Source organism: Tenrec ecaudatus, chromosome X (genome assembly GCF_050624435.1).
Source record: "Tenrec ecaudatus isolate mTenEca1 chromosome X, mTenEca1.hap1, whole genome shotgun sequence".
Classification (NCBI taxonomy): Eukaryota; Metazoa; Chordata; class Mammalia; order Afrosoricida; family Tenrecidae; genus Tenrec; species Tenrec ecaudatus.
In genome coordinates this window covers 136,060,504-136,082,123 of record NC_134548.1, presented here as the reverse complement: position 1 = coordinate 136,082,123, position 21,620 = coordinate 136,060,504, and the positions used below count along the sequence as shown (strand labels likewise).

Below are 21,620 nucleotides of genomic sequence, written 5' to 3'. Positions count from 1 at the left end.
ACAACTCGTAAGTATACAGCTCAGCGCCTTTCCCCGCTACCCAGATCCGGAAATAAGGGAACCGCCTGCTCGCCCGAGTCACTCTTGCCCTTCCTTGCAGTGCCTACCACCAACGAAGGGCAGCCATCTATCTGGGATTTGTTGTGGTTTGAATCTGCTTTGAGGAGGTGTAATTTACAATAAATGCTAGCAATGTTAAATGTCGTTGGATTAATGTTGACCATATGTCCGCAGTAAGTTATTTGGTGTCCCTTTGCAGTTAATTCCTTGCCTCCATTCCTGTTACCCAGCAATCACTGATAACATTTTCTATCACTACAGTTTTGCTTTTTTGGTAACTTCATAGAAATGAAATTGCATAGGTACGCTACGATATTCTTTGGCGTCTGAATTCTTCCAGTTAATAGAATGTCTTTGAGATTCATCCAAGTTGCTTGCGTCAACAGTTTCTTTTCATTGCTGAGTATTGCTTCATTCACATGTGATGGGGTGGGCATTTGGCTTGTTTCTAATTGGAGCCATAAGCTATAAGTAAAACTGCTATACATTTTATGTACAAGTCTTTTGGTAGTAAGCATGGATTTTTGGTTTACTCAGAGTTCCATTGCTGGCTCATATGGATGGTGTTTTCCTTATGTAAGGAATTGCTACAATGTTCCCAAGTGTGTGCCAGTTTGCATTTCTAGGAGTGCATCCAGTTATTCCACATCCTTAACAACACTTGATAGAATTTTAAAATTTCAGTCATTCTAGTGAATGTATATAATGTATATAATTCATATTTCCCTCATGACGTGATGTCGAGCATCTTTTCATCTGCTTATTACCACATATAACCTTTTTTAGTGATGTATTAAACTCTTGCTCAGTTTCTAATTGGGTTATTTCGTTTTTGTCATTGATTTGTAAGGTTCTTTTTATATTCTGGATCTAAAACCTTTAATCAAAGACATAATTTGCAAAATTTTTTCACTCTGATTTAATGTATCATTTTGTAGCCTATCTTTCTAAAAGCAAAAGAAAATTGTTTTATTAATTGATTTACCAGTATTTTTCTTTCATGCTTTTGTGTGTTCTAAGTTATCTTTGCTTGCATGTCTTAGTTAGCCAGTGCTGCTATCATACAAATCCCACAGTGGCTGCCTGTAGCAGAAATTTCTCACACTTGGAGGCTAGAAGGCCAAATTCATAGAGGTAGCTCATGAGGAAGATTTTCTCTTTCTGCTGGCCCACAGTTTAGGAGGAAAATGCTTGTCCCCCTTCAGCATCCGTCCACTCAGTATTCCCTGGAGATCTTTGGGTGTATTGGCATCTAGGAGGCTTCTAGTGCAAAGACTGAGGGTCAAAGGATGGACTCTACTTCAGCTCTTTTCTTAGTGGGAATAGTCCCCACTGAGCTCTGCTTCCTGCTTGCTCTTCTCTCTTCTTTTACCTCTTATCAGTGGTATTACAGGTCTCGTATTTCAGGGAAACTCTCCTTATATCTAACTAAATTTGTGATGGGATTAAGGGTGTGGCATCCTACCCTTAACCCTTTTACGCCAATATTGGTTTATCACCTCATAAACCAAGAGTGATATTACATAACTGCCCAACCAGAGTCATGACCCAGCCTCAGACCTGCTGTTGAGTCGATTCAGACTCAATAGTGACCGTATAGGAGAGAGGAGAACTTCTCCGTAGGGTGTCCAAGAAGGGAAGGAACTACAGTGTTTATTTTGATTCCTTGGACCAGTATGGGAAGAACTCTGACTTTCTCACTGTTAAGGCTTTGGTAGGAAAAGGTAATCTTTTCAGTGATTCAATTTAGAATTTTGGTTCATTTTTGCTTATAAAATAATTCACTCTGGCACACCACTTCTTTTTTGTTTACAGGTTTAAAATGACTTTTGTGTTTAGGAATTAAACAGGTTTGTAAGATTGCTTCTAATGGGGAAAAATCTCCATTCCAAATTGATTTACAGTTAAACATCTGTAACAAATCTCTTAAATTTGCATTTGCTTCTAGAGTACATCTGAATAATTCATATTTTTAAAAAGTAGATTATATACTTATTTTGAGAACACTTTACAGAAGTTTTCCAGACTAAGTTATTTTGAATAATTCATTTCTCTGACACACACACACACTTATTAAATTTGAAGACACTCTGGTGGCACTGTTGGGTAAATACTGGACTGCTAGCTGCAAAATTGGTGATTCAAAACCATCAGCCCCTCAGTGGGAGAAAGATCAGACTGTCTGCTCTTGTAACAGTTTGTAGCTTTGGAAACTTTACGTGGTCACTGTGAGTTAGAATTGCCTCGAAGGCTTTGGATTTGTTTTGCTTTTTGATTTGAGGTATGTAGTCCAGTGATCTTGGAAGTTATATCACTGACATTTTTCAAATACCAGCAAGATCACCCAAAGTGAATAGGTTTCACTGGAGCTTCCAGACTTAAGGAAAGACTATGAAGAAGGAGTAGGCTGTCTAATAGGAATTAGCCACTGAAAACCTTGTCAGAAGCCGCAACAATGGGCTCAGACATAAGAACAATTGTGAGCATGGCGCAGGACCAGGCAGTGCTTTGTTCTGATGGACATAGGGTCACTATGAGCGGGGCGCCCACTGACGGCGCCCAACAACAGTACAGTGAGTTTCAAACTTTAACGGCACCAGAATCACTTTAAAACACCGATGATTGACTCTAAGCTCAGATTTTGTGATCCAGCAGGTCTGGAGTAAAAGCCTTGGTTGCATAGTGATTACACTTGGGCTGCAATCCGCAAGATCAGCAGTTTGATCTTGATCCGCAAGATCAGCTCCTTGGGAGGAAAAATGGGGTTTTCTACTCCAGGAAACGGTTACAGACTCTGAAAGTCACAGGGGGCAGTTATACCCCTGTCCTATTGGGTCGCTATGAGTCAGCATTGACTTGATGTCAGTGAGGGAGGTCTGGACTAGGGTCTAAAAATGTGCACTTCTAGCTAGTTCCTGGTGAAACGATTCTAGTATATTAAGTTTTGTGGCCGCCCCCCAGGCTTTAGAGGGCTCAGTAGGCCACTTCTGTGGGGGCAGAGAACATTTTGTTACCTCTAACACTTGCTTTGGCTTGAACATGCTCGGCTGACATATGTAAATATTTTTGATAGCACCTGTATGCTCTAGGGCTCATACAGATGTAGCATATCTGAAATTTTGCAGTTCTGTGAATGCTGCGCTATTTCAAATTTTGTCTATAGTACTTTTGTGCTTTCCTCTCACCTTACTATATTTATCTCACCCTTTTGCTTTTTGTTTTGAAATCATTCGTAATTTTTCCAGTCGCTTCAGCTGTGCCTCTGTACTTTATGTATAGTGTACTTCATTGGACTTTATATGCTTTTCCTCCTTCCCTCCTTTTTTGGGGGGCTGGGGAACATTTCTGATTCCATGGTTGACACATTTCTTTTCTTAGTGGACATGTCTGTTGAGATCTTTCGTTCTCTCTGATAGCATGGGAGGGAATACTTACACCCTACTCACCTTATTAGGAGCCTTGGTGGGCGGAGTAAGTTACAAGTTGGGCAGCTAGCTGCAGGGTCAGTAGTTTGAAACCACCAGCTGCCCCATGGGAGAAAGGGAAAGTCTTTCTATTCCCATCAAATATTTAGTTTTAGAACCCCATCGGGGTATTCCCACCTTCTCTATCAGTTGGAATTAACTTGGTGGCAGCGAGTTTGAGATTTTGGGGTCCCACCTTATTTATGACCAGACCATCCCCACCAGTTTACAGTTGAGTTGGGTGGCTCTCTGCTTTTCAGTCTTTTCCAGTGCAGGAGCTCAGTTGAAGTAGCTGATGTATGAGCCTCAGTTCTCTTTTCTGAATCATAATGTGGGCTCACCCAGCTCTCTCTCTGTGTGTGTGTGTGTGTGTGTGTGTGTGTGTGCGCGCGCGCGCGCGCGTATGTGTATATATTCAGCGCGTGTCTGTGTATATATTCAGCTATCTTCTCAGCACAGTACCTTGAAAGACAGCCAGCCTCCTCAGCTAGTTCTGCCTTTGTCAGTGCCCTCCTGGGCTGCTTCTGAGCGTTTTTCTCAGGCTGCCTCATTAACCCTATAAACTATGTTGCCTGAATGGAAGGCATCCATGAGAAAATATATCAGGATTTTTTTCATCTAGCTCTTTGTCTAGTACCACTTCTGGGGATTGGGCAGGAGCCTACACCACAAAGGCACACCACAATGAACCAGAATCCTGTATTTATGCCATGTGTGATCAGTACTTTTAAAAAGTTTGTGTGTTTTCAGTTTAGTTCCGCAGACAGTTCCATTCAGCAATTTCTGCACAAATTGTTCAGTGACTGCTATGTTCTTCATAATGTATCTACATTCCCCTAGTTCCCTTACAGTCTCATCTTTGTTTTACAGTAATTGTTTGGTTTCATGTAGGGTGTTTTTGTGTGTTCGTTTTTTTCTCATTGTAATTTTGGTGTAAGTTTACGCAGCAAATTTTTCATTTACAATTTTCTCTGTATGTCATGGCATGGGTTTCAGCTTTTACAGTGTGTCAGCATTCTCATGGTGCCCATTCTAGTTGCTGTGTTCCACGCATCTACTTTCGTAGTCCCCACTTACTCCTCCTCCCCTCCAACTTTGGTCTAGTGTAAATGTAGACTGTTTGGTCTCATACAGATGATTCATTAGAAGAAGAACCGTACTCACAGGTGATATTTTTGAGTTTTTCCTTTGCGTTCACTCTAATGTCTTTCTCTGTATACTTGAAATGCACACACGCCCTGCTCAATAATCTGTGGATGCTGTTTATTTTGTAAACCGATCTATTCTTTGGCTGAGTGGGTTCAGTTCCAAATGTAAAGAGTATCTGGAGGCTCCTCTGGTCTCCACTAGCCCGCTAGGTCTGGCCTTTTTGTTTAGGAATTTGAGCTTTGTCCTACATGTTTTCTCCCATTCTATCCAGGATCAAGAATTTTGTGTGCCGGGGTGACTGTTGTTAGTGGTAGCTGGGGAACCATCTCATTCTTCTGGTGGCAAGATAGATGAGACCATGGTTCCTTTCAGCTAGTAGTCCTGTTGACTGCTTTCTCATCTTTAGTTAATCTTCTTTCTGTTTCAGACCAGTCAAGGCGAATAGTTGTATCTTGAACGTCCATTTGCAAGCTTTTAATACCCTAGAGTCTACTCCACAAACGAAGGATGTAAGACAGTATCGTTATGAACGTTTATTACAGTTGTCATAGTTACAACTTTCTGAAGCAAATGGCATAGGTTTCCTCTTGCTTTGTTGTCGATGGTGAGTGTGAGGCATTAAAACAAAACGAAAACACATCTCTCCTTCAGTTGTTAATGCAGCGAACAAAGTTGCGGTTTTAATGTCATCTTAACTCAGTTGTCTGATAGCTTCTTTATATGGCTGTTTATTCTTTTTAAATTTAAAAAATCATTTTATTAGGGGCTCATACAACTCTTATCAATCCATACATACATCGATTGTGCAAAGCACATTTGTACATTCATTGCCCTCATCATTCTCAAAACATTTGCTCTCCACTTAAGCCCCTGGCATCTGAGTCCTCATTTTTCCCCACCTCCTCGCTCCCCCTCCCTCATGAACCCTTGATAATTTATAAATTATTATTTTGTCATATCTTGCCTCGTCCAATGTCTCCCTTCACCCACTTTTCTGTTCTCCGTCCCCCAGGGAGGAGGTTATATGTAGATCCTTGTAATCGGTTCCCTCTTTCCAACTCACCCTCCCTCTACGTTCCCAGTATGGCCACTCGCACCACTGGTCCTGAAGGGATCATTCGCCCTGGATTCCCTGTGTTTCTGGTTCCTATCTGTACCAGTGTACATCCTCTGGTCTAGCCAGACTTGCAGATTAAAATTCGAATCATGATAGTGGGGGGGAAGCATTTAGGAACTAGAGGAAAGTTTTCATCATTGCTACATCACACCCTGTCTTGCTTGTATCCTCCCCGAGACCCCTCTGCAAGGGGATCTCCGGCTGTTTATTATTCTTATTGTGTAGTATTTTTCTGCGTGTGTGTGTGTGTGCATATAAAACTGCATTTGTCATTTCAGCCAGTTTTACTCTTCCACTTAAGTGAGATGAATTGCATTCATCAGGCACAGCAGCCTGGTCACTATACATGGCTGCTTCATGTATTGACCTTGGCCAAGTCAGAGTGCTCTACATTGATCCACAGTTAAAGCTCAGAAAACATGGAGTCAGAATGTCAAAACTTTTCTTAAACTGACGGTATTAAGAAATAGAGATGATAATGATATTGTGGTAACATAGAATAATATCTTTATTCTCAAGAAATGCATACATACTAAATTATTTTGCGGTCAATTGTCATGTCTGCATTTTCTTTCTTTTTTTTAAAATCCAGAGAGGGGAAAAGGCAAAGTTTCCGTTGTTGAATTTGGAAGGTAGATATTAAGTTGTTTAGTGTATTGTCTTTTCAACTCTTAAGAAGAGTTGGGATATTTTCATATTGAAATACTTGGATGGTCAGGAGGAAAGTGTACCTTAGATTACGTGTTAGAGAACTCCAGCTTATGAACCATCTGTGTTAGAGTTTGGGAGCCGATGGCTACTACTTGTCATTTCTTACCAGTTCTCGGAGCAGAGTCTGTGATCCTGCTTCATTCCATTTGTCTCAGCACTCAGTATGTATGTCTAAAGAGGAAGGGTCACATTAGAGGCTATTTTTCTCCTTCAGTTTGGTTCAGTTTTTCCACCACACTGGTTGTGAGTGTAGTGTTTGGTTAATGTGTTTTCTGTACACTGTATGCGCAATTCAAGGGATTTCCAGGGGTAATTGTGAGTATATAATTTTCATTTTAGTGCTGACTTTAGAACCTTACATTCCCATAAAGAATCTCCATTTAAGGCTGCCCTCCAAACAAAGTAATTAGAAGATTAGCAACCAATCATTATGCTAACTAGCTTAATTCCCAGAAGCTGCTAGCCAATTTTTACCTATGTGATCTTAAACCAGTCACTTTTCTAAGCCAGATACGGATCATATTATTCTTGGGCTTTAATTGTTCCTGGAGTTGCAAGGAGCTCTGGTAGAGTAATGGTGTAGTGGTTTACATGTTGGGCTACTAACCATAAGGTCAGCAGTTCGAACCCATCATCAGCTCCTCAAAAGAAAGTTAATGCTGTCTGCTCTCAAAATGATTTATAGCCTCAGATTTGTAGTCCTTATAGGATCACTGTGAGTTGGAATCCATGCAGGGGCAGTGTGTTTTTTATTTTTGTTTCGGGGTTGCCTTGGGCTATAGCGAAACGCTAATTAGGTTCCTATAGATAAGGGAAGGGGAAGTCATCATGAAATCTTAAGATCAAAATGAGTTTTTACTTTACTAAGGTAAACTTTTGTTGATTTATTTTTAAAATATTAATATAACTTCTGACTATTGTGACGGATACTTACCTTTTTGATCCCCACTTTTGTGGTCTTGTCTGATGTGTATAGTAGTCCGATAATACATCTGTTTGTTGAGCCACGCTGCCATAGTCCTCTATCACTTTCAGCACTCCTTGTGGAGCTTTTGGGGTTTTCAGTATAAAAAATCATATCATCCACACGTAATGATAATTTCACCTCTTCTTTCCCAAGATGAATTCCTTTAATATCTTTCCTTTGCCTTATGTTGTTATCTAGGGCTTCCAGTATGACGTTGAGTAAGAGAGGGGACTAGGGGCATCCTTGTCTGGTCCCCTTTTGTAGTGGGAATGATTTTGTCTTTTCTCCATTGATTACTACATTGGCTGTTGGTTTTTCATATATGGCTTGTATTGTATCGAGGAATTTTCCTTCCATTCCTACCATCTTGTGTGTCTTAAATAGGAATGGATGTTGGGTGTTTAGAATGCTTTTTCTGCATCTTATCAATATTATCATGTAGTTCGTATCCTTTTCTTGTCAATGTGGCAAATTTTATGTTGCTGGCCTTTCGGATGTTAAACCATTCTCCCATCCCTTGAATGAATCCCACTTGGTCATGCTGAGTTATTCATTTTATATACCTTTGTATTCAATTGGCCGATATTTTGTTAAGGATTTTTGCATTGGTGTTCGTTAAAGATATCGGTCTGCAGTTCTCAATTCTTTGGGGATCCTTATGTGCTTTGGGTATCAGTGTTATACTAGCTTCATAGAAAGAGTTTGGGATTTTACCCTCCCTTTCTATGCTCTGGAAGAGTTTGTATAGGATTGGTGTCATTTCTTCCCCGAATGCTTGGGTAAAATTCTCTGAGACAGATACTATTGTTGGCATTATTTGTTGAGCTCCCGTTTATTAGATAATTATAGCTAATGCTACTATAAAAAATAACACAAGTGGGTGGATTTAACAAACAAATTTATTCTCTTAAAGTTTAAGAAGGTGAAAGTCCAAATCTGGAGTGCTGGCTCTAGGGAAAGGCTTTTTCTCTCAAGCTGGGCTCTGGGGAAAGATCTTTGTCCCCTTTCAGTATCTGGGCCCAACAGTCCTTGGAGACCTCCACGTGTGTTGGCGCCAATCTTGGCCTGAATCTAGCTGAGGAGCTCTGCAGTGCCAGACCCCAGATGTAAAGGGCACACAGCACTCCTGGCCCTTCGTTTTTGGTGGTCCAAAAACCTTCCTGCTATCTAGTTGATTCCAACCCTTAGCGACCCTCTAGGACTAGGGAGAACTGCACCAGCGGGTATTCAGAGACTGAATGTTTACGGGGGTAGAAAGCCTCTCTCCCTAGGAGCAACTGGTTGGTTTTAAATGCATAGCTGCTGTCACGCTGTCTGACAGCATGGCGGGCGGCAAGGCACACACCATGCAGTCGTTGACATTCTTCATGTATGTTCCAAAGCAAATGAGCTCTAAGCTTGGGGACCAAGTTTAATCTATAATAAGCCTGCTATGCAGTAAGCCTTAGCAGGGAACAACTAAGTATTAGGGCACTTATATTTGCACTTGTATTTTATCCTATCATAATTAGTTAGGACATGGTCACCTCTAGCTAGTACTGAATATCTTCATAATCTAATCAAAGTTATGGAATCATAGATAGGGCAATCAATTACAAATAAGACCTTACTTACCATTTTTCTTGCCAGAGATGATTTTTTAATAGCTTCAGATATAAATATATAGATTTTCAATCTTGTTAGGCAAATGTAGACTTGAAGTACAAATATAATTTTAAAAGTACATTTTATAGGAGGGGAGGAAGGGGGAACTGATCATGATGATCTCATAATCACATTCCCTCTCCCTCCCCTCCCCTCCCCAAGGGGATGAACAACAGAAACGTGGCTAAAGGGAGACAGTGGTCAGTGTAAGATACGAAAATAATAATAATTTATAATTTATCAAAGGGTCATGAGGGTGGAGATGGGGAGGGAAGGAAAAAAGAGGAGCTGGTACTAAGGGCTCAATAGAAAGTAAATGTCTAGAAAATAATGATGGCAACATATGTGCAAATATACTTGAAACAATTGATGTATGGATTATTATAAGAGTGGTAAGAGCCCCCCCCCCCATGAAATGATCTTTTAATAAAAAGTACATTTTATACAAGAAAGAAAAGTAGGGTGCAATTTTTGTGTGGATGAAATTCACACTACAAAAAAAAATTGAAGCCTTTTGCCTTGGATAGAGCCTGGAAACAAGGTGAGTTACCAGCAGCTCTACTGGAGCCACCCGTGAAAATTCAGCCAGGGTTCCTGTTCTTGCCGTGTGTGCTCAAACCGGCACGGTCTGATCTGGAAATAAAACCTCAATATGTGCCGTCAGTGTTTCCATCAGTACGCGAAGGATAGCGGCTTCATCAAGTTATCTTTGGATGGCTACCCAAGACAGCTACCCACCAGAAGAAACAATGCCAACCATTTGTAAATAAAATTTAAAAAAATCAAGCCTGAAAAAAAATTGATCAATTCCCCTATTCTTCCAAAGGCTTTGTTTTCTATAATGGAAACTCAAAGTTCAGTTTCAGGAAAAAGAAAAAAAAAAACTCAAAGTCTGAAAAACAGCATTTGAAAACAATTGCTAAAATGCCCCCCTCTTAGAAATATGTCTATTTGTCTATGAAGTGGAGCGCAGGGACTGTTAGTGTCCAGTGGAATCTCTGGCCTCTTCTAAGGAACTTAACCATTTCAGTGTGTGCCAGCCCAATTTCTAAGTGCTCGTAGTTGCAATCATTAGGCTTTACCCGGACCTTGGATTTTATTGGGAATAGCGCTGAGATGAGCGTGGGTGTGCATATATCTGTGTAACGGCTCTTCCTACTAGTGTGCATACCGACTAGATGCATTGCTGGGTTAGCCGGCATTTTGAGGACGCACCGTCCTCTTGGTCACAGTTCTCGATTTTACAGTTCCGCAAGCAGCAAGGGTTCCAGTCTCTAGACCCTGGCCAGTATTTGATTTCTATTTTACGAACTTTATTATTAATGTAGAGATGAGATGATATTGTATCGATTTGCTTTTCTCTCCTGCTTGTGATCGTGAATATTTGTTTGTTTATTGTCCACCTCTTGTTCTGTTCAAACGACTGCTTCTCTGTGGATATCCAGTACCACATGTGCACAGTTTACGTATTCTGGAATTTCCATTTTTCACATGACTCATAGTTTGCTATGTTCCACACAACAGAAGACCTTTACATAGTCAGTAATACAACAATAAGCTGTCTGCTATGCTCTGTTTTCATCCACAATGCATCTGATGCCAGCATTGTTATCCCTCGATACTTGTTCTCTTTTGAATCCATCTGGGATTTCTAGCAGCTCCTGTTGATGTACTGCTGCAACCCCCTTTGAACTATATTCAGTAAGATTTTGCTTCTATGTGATATCATGATACTGTTTGATAATTTCTGCATTCTGTGGAGCTACTTTTCTTTGTACTGGGCACAGATAGGGATCTCTTCCGGTCTTTGCCTAAGTAGCCGTGCCCCAAATATCGTGGCCTACTAGAGTAAGGCTGCCATTAGCTTTTTTGAAATATTTTAATGTCTATTTGTTTTCTTTCCTGGAGAACTGGATTTTGCCAGTGCATTTGGGTGCAGCTTGGTCTGCTTCTTTAAGTACCATCGTTTCCCGATCGTGAGCTACCTCTTGAAAGGGCTGAATTTCAACTAATTCATTTTTGTACAGCGACTGCATTCGTTCCATCTTTTGATGCTCCCTACATTGTTCAATATTTTGCTTTTAGAATATTTAAGTATTGCCACTCAGAGCTTCTGTTTTTTCTTTAATTTTTTTAGCTTTGAGAAAGGCTGAATATATTCTCCCCTAACTCCCAAGTGTTTGTACATTTCATTATAATACTTTGTCTTCTTTAGATCTCTTGGAAATTTCTGTTTGTTTTACTTCACCAATTTAAAAAATAATTTTATTGGGGCTCCTAGAGCTTTTTTAAACAATTCACACATCAATTGTATCAAACACATTTGTACATATGTTGCCATCTTCATTTCAAAAACATTTTCTTTCTGACTGAACCCTTGGTATCCGCTCCTCTGATTTCTCTTCACACTCTCCCCCACCCTCCCATCCCATCCCCTCCTCTTGAACCCTTGACCATTTATAAATTATTTTTATTTTCCTATTTTACACTGTTGGCTGTCTCCCTTTAACCACGGTTCTGTTGTTCGTCCCCCTTTTGGGGGTGGTGGTGTACATCGATCATTGCGATCAGTTCCCCCTTTCTATCCCTTCTCCCCCAACACTCCTGGTACTGCTACTCTCATTAGTGGTTCTGAGGGGTCTATCTGTCCCAGATAGTTTGTGTCCAGAGCTCTTACCTGTTCCAGTGTACATGCTCTGGCCTAGCCAAATTTGTTGGGTCGAACTGGGGTCGTGATAGTCGGGGTGCTGGTACATGAAAGAACTAGAGGAACGTGGTGTGTTTTGTTGGTGCTATATGTACTGCACCCTGGCTGGCTCGCTTCTTTCTTGTGACCCTTCTGTGCTTCACCTTTTTATAATGGTATTAGCCTCATTTTGTTTTTGTATGATGTTATTGGTGCCATCCCACACTTAATCATGTTTCATTTTTACAGATTTTGAGTTTTTTTAGATTTATACTTCATACATTCCATATCCCAATTATTAATAGATATTTGCATCTGTTTCTTCTCTTTTGAGTCTTGCACAGTCTATGTCATTAAAAATGACTTTGCTTTACGGAGGTGCCTCTTGTCATTTGAGTGCTTTTTCCAACCTGTAGGACTCAATAGTCTTGCACTTTATCAGCTCTGCTGTTCGGAAGGTTTTAAGTCAGTAATTTTTTGGAAGTGGTCTGCCTGCTTCTTTTTCTCTGTCATGGGTTAGAGACACTAAACGTAGATCATTAGTCTTAAAGTAGTATTTTACCTAGCCGTAGTAACAACTTTTCTCCAAGTTTATTCTTCAACTTCCGCAAAGGTCGCTCCTCCTCTTGACTGACCCAGTAGTGTTAATGCAGCTCAATCAATTGATTCTTTATGGAGCAAGTTTGGAATTTGATTTGTGACATGCAGCTAATTACCCAATTTAGGCATAATTGTGAGCAACCGATTTCTAACGATTATAATTTTTATTTTTGGTAACCTCTGTCCGGTTCCTCTTTGACTTCCCAATGTTTGATATCTAATCACTAAATGGACGAAACTGAGCTTGTGTCCCTTCTTACCTTATGCCATTGTTTCCTCCATTTCTTCCTGCTTTGAGTTTTGAACCATTGGAAAAGAGAGTTTTAGTTATTTATTCTGAATTTAAAAGCAAATTAAAAACACAAAAAACATCAAGTGAGTACAAGGTCTTCATCATCTTACCAAGCGAAAGAAAATTGCTTTTATTGATGTGTACCTCTTGATTAGAAAAAAAAATTCATCTTTGCAGTAATGAGCCCCTTCATAAAGGTTTCTTATTGCTGTTTTTATATGGCTTCCTTTTGTTTTGCATCGTTCTTTTCAAATCTTCCCGCTTTTGAAATATAAATAATTGACATGTAGACCTTAGAACCTCATGCAAGAACCTTAAGGGACTAAGGATAGGGTAGTTGCTTAGAAAAAACAGCGCACAGTGGCCTTCGTTTTACTTGAATCATAGTGTGCCTGGGAAGGAGCAGCTTCAGTGCCATTATCTTCACAGTGGGGTTCCTAGTCATCCATATCATCCTATTTTAGGCTGCACACCTCCCACCCTACTCCCCTCCACCCTCCTACCAAGGAAAAACCACAAAACAAACTTACTGAGTGTTTTCCTGTCAGGCCCCTTTTGGCCTTACCTTAGTTAATGATTGTTTCTGTCAAAGGAAACCTTACCTTTTTAGCTTGCTAATTAAAACAATGTATTTTTCCCATCCACCTAACATTATTAGACTCAAGAGGTAGAACTTTCGACCTGATGCAAGGGGCTTAAGTGGAGAGCAAATGCCTTGAGAATGATTGGGGCAGGGAATGTATGGATGTGCTTTATACAATTGATGTATGTATATGTATGAACTGTGAAAAGAATTGTATCAGCCCCAATAAATTGTTAAAAAAAAAAGAACCACAAAAAAAATTATCAATACATGAAAAAAAAAAGAGGTAGAACTTTCTTCTGAATGAGGCTTAAGTGAAATGTCATACAGAAGTTAAACTTCCCATAAGGCAACACTCATTAAAGTACTCAATCATGAAAAGCCATGCAGAATAGGCTCCTTCGTTCCCATAAAAAGTATATCACTTCCTTTACTTGGTATGGAGCTAAATCCTCCTTAGGAATCTAGAGAGGCCCTTGCTGTCAATGTTTCAGTTGTCGTTTTGTCCTGTGTGCAACCCACCCTGCCTGTACACACAACCATTATGGTTTCATTTGAAATGAATATACTTTTTAAAGTCTAGCATCTTGGGGGGGGGCCTGTGAGTCCAAGATATTGTGTGGCCCTATGCCCTTTCATTCAATTTGTGCAAGTGAGACAATGACTTTATCTTTGTCAGCAATGTTGTTAAATATTTTGAACTAGTTTTTTTCAGTGAAGACCTCTGTAGTTGTCAGTTAAATCTGTAAGTGTGTTTACTTAGTAATGTTTCGCTTTTGTTGCCTTAATATTCCGATTGTTTAATTCTGTAAGGACAAAACTCTGTTTTAGGGTGCCTTGGTTTTGAGATAATGAGGGTTAAGGAAAGAATTTATTTGTAAAGTTCAAATTTAAAAATTTGTGGGCGTCAAGAGTGATCTGGAGATTAGAAATATAGATGAAATAAAAAAAATTAAACTGGCAATACTGCATTTAAAGCCCCGTGTGTATGTAAAAATAAGGGAACGATTCAAAAACACTTGCAACTGAAATGAAATTTTGACAGTATGAACTTAACTTTTTGTGTTTTATTTATAATACATTTTTAAAATTTCAGTTTCAGTCTGATGGAAGCAAACAAGAAGACAAAGAAAAAACGGTGAGTCTAGAAAAATGTAGTGTATGTCTAATGTTTGTCTAGATTTGGCACAGAGCAGATTTCGTATAAGTTTTTTCCTCCACCTTCCTTGTCTTTATTTTTTTAAAAAAACATTTGATTGGGAACATTTACAGATTTTGTAGCAATTTTCATTGAGATCAAGCATAGTTTTACAAATGCTGCCACCATCGGTTACAACACATTTTCTTTCTTCTTGAGTTCCTTGATATCAGCTCCTCTTTATCCCCTCCTCCCCCCACCCTACCCCTCAGTAACCCTTATTATTATATGTTATTCTTATGACTTTATACAAAAATATAAATTTTGCTGTGTCTGACACCATCTAATGGATCTGTTCCCCTACAATTCTGTTGCTCATTCCCCTCGAGTAAATAAGCTGTAATCAAGTGGGAAGAATAATTTTATTCTTTACATAATGGACCATACTTTCTAGTACATTGTACAAAGCTCTCATAAGATTTAATTACCTCCCTTTTATTAGGATGAACATGTTGGAAAAGGAAAAGTATAAAAGTCTTTTTATTCTCTTTCTACCTCTTTCCATTCTCTACCTCATTTGCTATCTAAACAAAACCAAAACAAATCCATGGCTGTCATATTGACCCTATAGGACAGAGTAAAACTGCCCCATAGAGTTTCCAAAGATGTAAATATTTACTACAGCAGACTGCTACATCTTTCTCCCTCAGAACGACTGGTAGGTTTGGGCTGGCGACCTCTCTGTTAACCATTGAATGCTTCAACCACTGTGCCACCAGTGCTCCTTAGAGAAACATGAACAAGAATTGTGAAAAGGCCAATGATAGGGTGGAGATGGGGATTTGGCATTATGTAGTTTGAGAACATGAAATGGCAGGTTTTCCAATGTTATCATTAATTCATGTTGATTGGTAGGGGTGGGGGTGGATTAATGTGCTTCTTAATTAAGTAACTTTTTCCCCTCCTTCTTAGGAAGTCATCCTCAGCTGTTTACTTAGCATTACTGACCAGGTACTACTACCATCTCTCTCTTTGATGGACTGCAATGCCTGTATGTCTGAGGAACTATGGGGAATGTTTAAAACATTTCCCTATCAGCATAGGTAAATACTTACTTTCAAATTTTTAACTACTGCTAGCTCTGATCTAGTAACTTTCACTTGTTTAACACTTTTTCTAATTCTTTATCATCTCCTTTTTAAAGATATCACCTATATGGCCAGTGGAAGAATGAAACTTATAACAGTCACCCACTTTTAGTAAAAGTTAAGGCTCAAACAATAGACAGAGCCAAATATATCATGAAGTAAGTTTTCATTTGTTTTTCTACATATTAACATAAATTACATCTGGATCTAATTTCCTCTCTTACAGCTACCTTAAGTACTGAGCCTCAGTTTTGAGGAAGTCCGTGAATGTGGTAATTGGTTATATGCTATAGGTTGTCATTGTTAGGTGGTTTCATCGCTATTAATAGTTGTCATGTTTATTTGGGTATAAAACCTACAAATATTCATTAATATATACATGTATTACGTTTGCTCAGTTTGCATAATAGTTTGTGCAGGTTAGTGTTTGAGGAATTTCTGCTGATGGAAGTTTATTTTAGTAAAGCTGTCTTGTCTTTTAGGAAGATCGAATGGAAGTATGTACAGCTATCTCGCCAAGGACACATCCCCCCCACCCTTTTTTTTTATTAAGAAAAACAATTTTTCTTTCATTTTTGTGTTTTATGTTTCAATGCTATCCAAAAATAAGAGTCATGTTAGTTTTTCTTTTTTTGGTTGATTCTTCCTAATTACATTTTGAAAATTTTTTTACTTTAGGTTAGTATCACAGGAGCCTTGATGGCGTAATGGTTATGCGTTGGGCTGCGATCTGCAAGATTGGTAGTTGGAAACCACCAGCTTCCCTGCAGGAGAAAGACAGGGCTTTCTACTTCCGTAAGCAGTTACAGTCTTGGAAATGCAAAGGGGGCAGTTCTCCCTCACCCTGTAGGGTCTCTATGAGTTGGCATCGGCTCGATGACAGTGAGTTTTTTGAGTTTAGGGTTAGTATCAGTTTCGATAGACTCTCTTTTTACCCATCTGCTTAGTACCTCCAAGGGAAAATAGTCAGCACTGTGTAGTATTGTGTATATTCTTCTACATATTTTTCATGTATATAGAGTTTAATACTACCATTGTAGCTCCCTTTTTATGCTATTGATAGCACATGATAACTACAACATTGTGATTTACGATTTTTACTTAATGTAAGCAAAACACCAAACTCAACTGCCATCGAATTGATTCTGACTCATCGTGGCCCTATAGGACAAAGTAGAACTACCCCTATGGGTTTCTGAGATTGTAAGTTTTTATGGCTGTAGAGAGCCTTGTCTTTCTGTTGTCACTTTTAATATAGGAAAAATTTAAAGTGCTTTTAAGTATGTTTTACTAGCTGGTGAGCGCTTGAGAGCAGGAGTTGTTACTCATCCTATTTCTTGTATAATTTTGCAAGCTTTGCTTAACGTTTACAATGTGAATTGGCTAGTGGTATTTAAAATGAGAATTTGCAACTGGGCATTCAGTAATTTATTCCATGAACCCTCATCACGATATTTCATGTATCAGAGACCGCACTCGGGTGGTAGGAAGGCACCATTAACAAATTATTCCTTTTTTTAATTTTATTTTTTCCAGTTGGTTTTCCCTCTGGGGTTAGCCTTGGCAAGTAGAAAGGATATGTGAAATAGGGTTGGGAGTGCGGAGAGGTGGTGGTAAGTTTAAAGATGGACCAGAATATAAACAGTTTAAAGACTGATGGTCTCTCTTCTCTGCGGAAAAAGAAGATGGGCCAATGAGAATGGCAATTCAGATTTTGCTCTATTCAATTTTCAATCTAGAAAGTGTCCTTTCTGTTACTTGTAACCTTTTCAAGTTTTTTTTTTCTCTTTTCTTCTTTTACATTTTATTAGGGACTCATACAACTCTTACCACAATCCATACATATACATACCTCAATTGTATAAAGCACATCCATACATTCCCTGCCCCAATCATTCTCAAGGCATTTGCTCTCCACTTACCTTTTCAAGTTTTAAGGTTTGAGGTTTATCACGTAAATAGATTCATCAGAAGAGTTTAAGATTACGTGTAATAGTTTTGAATGATAAGCATTTCACTGACATGTATTTACAGAAATGATAACTAAAGAACATTGAGCAGAGGAAAGGAACGGATAGATGTCTAAAACGTTTACATTGTGCACAAGACCTTTGTATATCAAGGAGCACAAAATTAACTTTGCTTGTGTTAGGGTTAGTGAGCCAGATAGCACGAGGTATTTTATTACAGCAATGCTACTTAGATATTTTAATCCTTGACCTGATAAAGAGTGATTCTTTTGATTTGTTATGATAAAGACTTGCATTCAAAGAGTTTCAGTGCTTGTTACAATATTATGAAATGAGATTGTGTATTTTACAAGTAATTAGGCATTTTATATAAAATCTCAATTACCCTCTGGAAGAATGCCTAACCAGACTAGATTAAGTCGAGCTGTAAACAATATGATGAATGTGGTTTATATTTCTCTATTTTAGATCTATAGGAAAGAATCCCCCCCCCCATCATCTATAAAATCTGTAGCCATTAGGAGGGAAGTTATGTAAGATGACCTCTGCAATGTGTTTCCCCTCGTGCAGGCGCCTAACCAAGGAGAATGTGAAGCCTTCGGGAAGACAGATTGGGAAGCTGAGCCACAGCAATCCAACTATTCTGTTTGATTACGTATGTTTCCAGATGATGTAATCTTAGGGATGTATGTTTCCAGATGTAATCTTAGGGACGTATGTTTCCAGATGATGTAATCTTAGGGACATATGTTTCCAGATGATGTAATCTTAGGGATGTATGTTTCCAGATGAATGTGATCTTAGGGACGTATGTTTCAAGATGACTAATCTTAGGGACGTATGTTTCCAGTAGAATGTAATCTTAGGGACGTATGTTTCCAGATGATGTAATCTTAGGGACGTATGTTTCAAGATGAATGTAATCTTAGGGACGTATGTTTCCAGATGAATGTGATCTTACGGACGTATGTTTCAAGATGAATGTAATCTTAGGGACGTATGTTTCCAGATGAATGTGATCTTAGGGACGTATGTTTCAAGATGAATGTAATCTTAGGGACGTATGTTTCCAGATGAATATGATCTTAGGGACGTATGTTTCAAGATGAATGTGATCTTAGGGACGTATGTTTCAAGATGAATGTGATCTTAGGGACGTATGTTTCAAGATGACTAATCTTAGGGACGTATGTTTCCAGTTGAATGTAATCTTAGGGACGTCTGTTTCAAGATGAATGTAATCTTACGGATGTTTCCTTTTGCCTTGGTTAGCAATCAGAAAGGAATGGGAGCCCTTCAAAATTTTTGGTGATATATTTGGAGGGAGGAGGGGCTTTAACAAATGCAACATCGTACAATTAAGCTAAAGATACACGCTACATTTTAATATGCTATTTTGATTTTCCAGTACTGTGTAACAGTGCTGGTTAAACAGTATTGGTTTGTTGACAACATTTTAATAATAAGATCGATTGTTTAGAAACATTCAACAGCATTTCATTGTGGCTCAGTTGTAGCACTATTACTTTCATTTTAGAAAGACTTCTAAAACAGTTCTCATAAAACTAGCCTTTTATATATACGTCAGAAGTTCAACCTTAGACTTTTGGAATTATTTCCTTACTGAATAATGTAACTTTAGAAAACAACCTCCGAGTCAGTGATAGAACAGTTGGTTTTATATGAATGCAAAATGAATGGAAACCATTAATAAGTATTATTTTGAAAAATGCAGACATTATTTAATTGGGGCAGTACCATTTTTATCAATACCATCTATTCTCTTCCAGATCTTGTCACAAATACAGAAGTATGATAACTTAATAACACCTGTAGTAGATTCATTGAAATACCTCACTTCATTGAATTATGATGTCTTGGCCTGTATCCTTTTAAAGTAATACATAGATTTCACATTGATCTGAGAGGTGGACATTTTTATTTTAGTAATCATTTGAGGTAGATTCAAGTGGCTTATCTGAAGTATAACCAGTCATCCTTTTCTTTCAAAAGGGAGTAAGGGAGTATGTGTGTGTGTCTTTGTATATAGTGAGAGACATAGGTTTGCCAAATATCTTAATATAGTGTACAATCTACCTTGCTTGCTGAAGGATGGATGGGAAAATGGTTAAAGAAGAAAAAATTACTAAAATGAGTGTATTTTTCAATAACTTGTAACAGAACACAGCAGACTATTGTTCTAAACATGTGGCATGAGGATCTTCCCCTTTTTCCTGACCTACTAACATGATGTCCTTCCCCAGCGACTGATCCCAAAGTACATGAGCTGAAGTCTCCCCATCCTTGCTTCTAAGGGGCATTCTGGCTATCCTTTCTTTCAAGATAGATTTATTTGTTCTTCTGCCAGTCTGTGGTACATCGAATAGTCTTTGCCAACATGACCACTCAAAGGCATCACTTTTCTGGTCTTCCTTATTTATTGTCTGCCTTTCACATGTGTCTGAGGTGATTGAAAATACTATGGCTTGAAGTAGGTTATGCTAGAGACATAGTGGCTTCACTGTTTTTCTTAATGATCGGAAGATTGCATCATTGAAGCTTTAGCTAATCCAGAGAAGGAGAGGATGAAACATGATGACACCACGATCTCCAGCTGGCTTCAGAGTAAGTATTTCTATTTTTCCAAAGGTCACATGAATGTCTCTGGAAACTACCACACTATATATTTCACTCTTTATACTAAGAACCTGTTTGTCAACTGTCGAAAAGATGTTGTCACTCAGAGTATCGGCGCTCTGGGCATATGAGCCGGTTTATGTAATAGTTATCATTCCAACTAGTGAGGCAAGCACAGCTGCTGAGATAGAGCTCCTTTTGATCTTAAAGGAACTATTCTCCCATCTCTCCTGATCTTCTCAAGGTTCTAGTCCTCTTGAAAAAGACAAAATCCTTAACAAAAAAACCCCTAGATTTATTTACTTTTATTTCTTGTACTTTTGTTTATAGCCGTTTTCTTAAAAATCTATCCTGTCTGAGATCCAAATGTTTCAGTGTCTCCCATTGCCCTTTAAAGTTTGAAATCTTGAGGAAGTCGTTCGAGTATGTTACTTTGGAAATCAGGGCTCCACTGATCTTTTCCTTCTTCCTCAATATTCTAGGTTCCAACAATACTGCTTATATATTTTCCGGCCCTTTGCACTTGCCATTCCTTCTTTGTGAAATACCCTTTCCTGCCACTCATCCCTACCCCTGCTGCCCTAATCCCATTTTCTACTCATTCAGTAGATTCCAGCTTAGAAGTCAGCGTTCCCTGGTACGCTCCCACCCACAAGTTTGAATTCAGTTGCTCTCCTCTGTATTCCCAAGAAGCTTTATACTCACAGGTTTTCCATTGTACATTCCCAGTATTTTCCTCTAAGAAGGTCAGCAGATCGAACTCACCAGGCTACTCTGCTAGAGAACAACGAGGCTTTCTGCTTCTTTAAAGAATTAAAGCCTTGGAAACTCAGAGTCAGTTCTACTCTGTTCATAGGGTTGCTATGAATTGGAATCGACATTATGGCAATGAGTTTTTGGTAATCCCCACTGGCCTCTAAATTCCTGGAGGGCAGGACTTGAGCAAGATATGGATCCCTTGACTTTACTGGCATCCCTTCCTCTTGTCTGACCGGGGGCTTTCCTCCCTATTGAAGAACTATTGGTTAAAATCGGTCTTCTGTTTTCCCTTGGCCTGGTGATCTTTACTTGTCTTCTTGCCCCTTTACTCACGCATGGTCCTAGATAAAAAGAAACTTTCTTTTTTTGGCTTAAGCATTTGGGGTGAAGTGTTGTTCATTTAACTTTGTTACCGAATTGGGTAAGAGTTTGTTTTGTCTTAATCTAATGTCATGGGTTTTGGAGTTAAGCTGCATAGATTTAAATCACTATTCTATCTCCTTACTTGGCATGTGTCCTTGAGAATCTGATTTGTCTTACCTATGGACCCTAAGGTGATGGTTTTAAGGGTTTAATAAGATAGCGTATATACTCGTGTGTAAGCCAAGGTTTCCAGTACATTTTAAATGCAATTTTTGTGGTAAAATTAGGTGCCTCAGCTGGTTTGGCTTATACTCGGGTATGTACGGTAATCA

General features: G+C 38.9%; 1 protein-coding gene across 9 annotated transcripts in view; it reads left to right on the top strand.

Moving 5' to 3' along the window:
- THOC2 (THO complex subunit 2) overlaps positions 1 to 21,620 on the top strand; it is a 110,745-nt gene that overhangs the window by 55,452 nt on the left and 33,673 nt on the right. For all 9 annotated transcript variants that reach the window (XM_075539318.1, XM_075539317.1, XM_075539316.1 and 6 more), the window contains exons 13-18: positions 14,370 to 14,411; positions 15,384 to 15,514; positions 15,616 to 15,717; positions 18,100 to 18,184; positions 19,320 to 19,413; positions 20,074 to 20,154. In XM_075539318.1, coding sequence (XP_075395433.1) covers positions 14,370 to 14,411; positions 15,384 to 15,514; positions 15,616 to 15,717; positions 18,100 to 18,184; positions 19,320 to 19,413; positions 20,074 to 20,154 — 535 coding nt within the window. The remainder of the gene's footprint in view (positions 1 to 14,369; positions 14,412 to 15,383; positions 15,515 to 15,615; positions 15,718 to 18,099; positions 18,185 to 19,319; positions 19,414 to 20,073; positions 20,155 to 21,620) is intronic.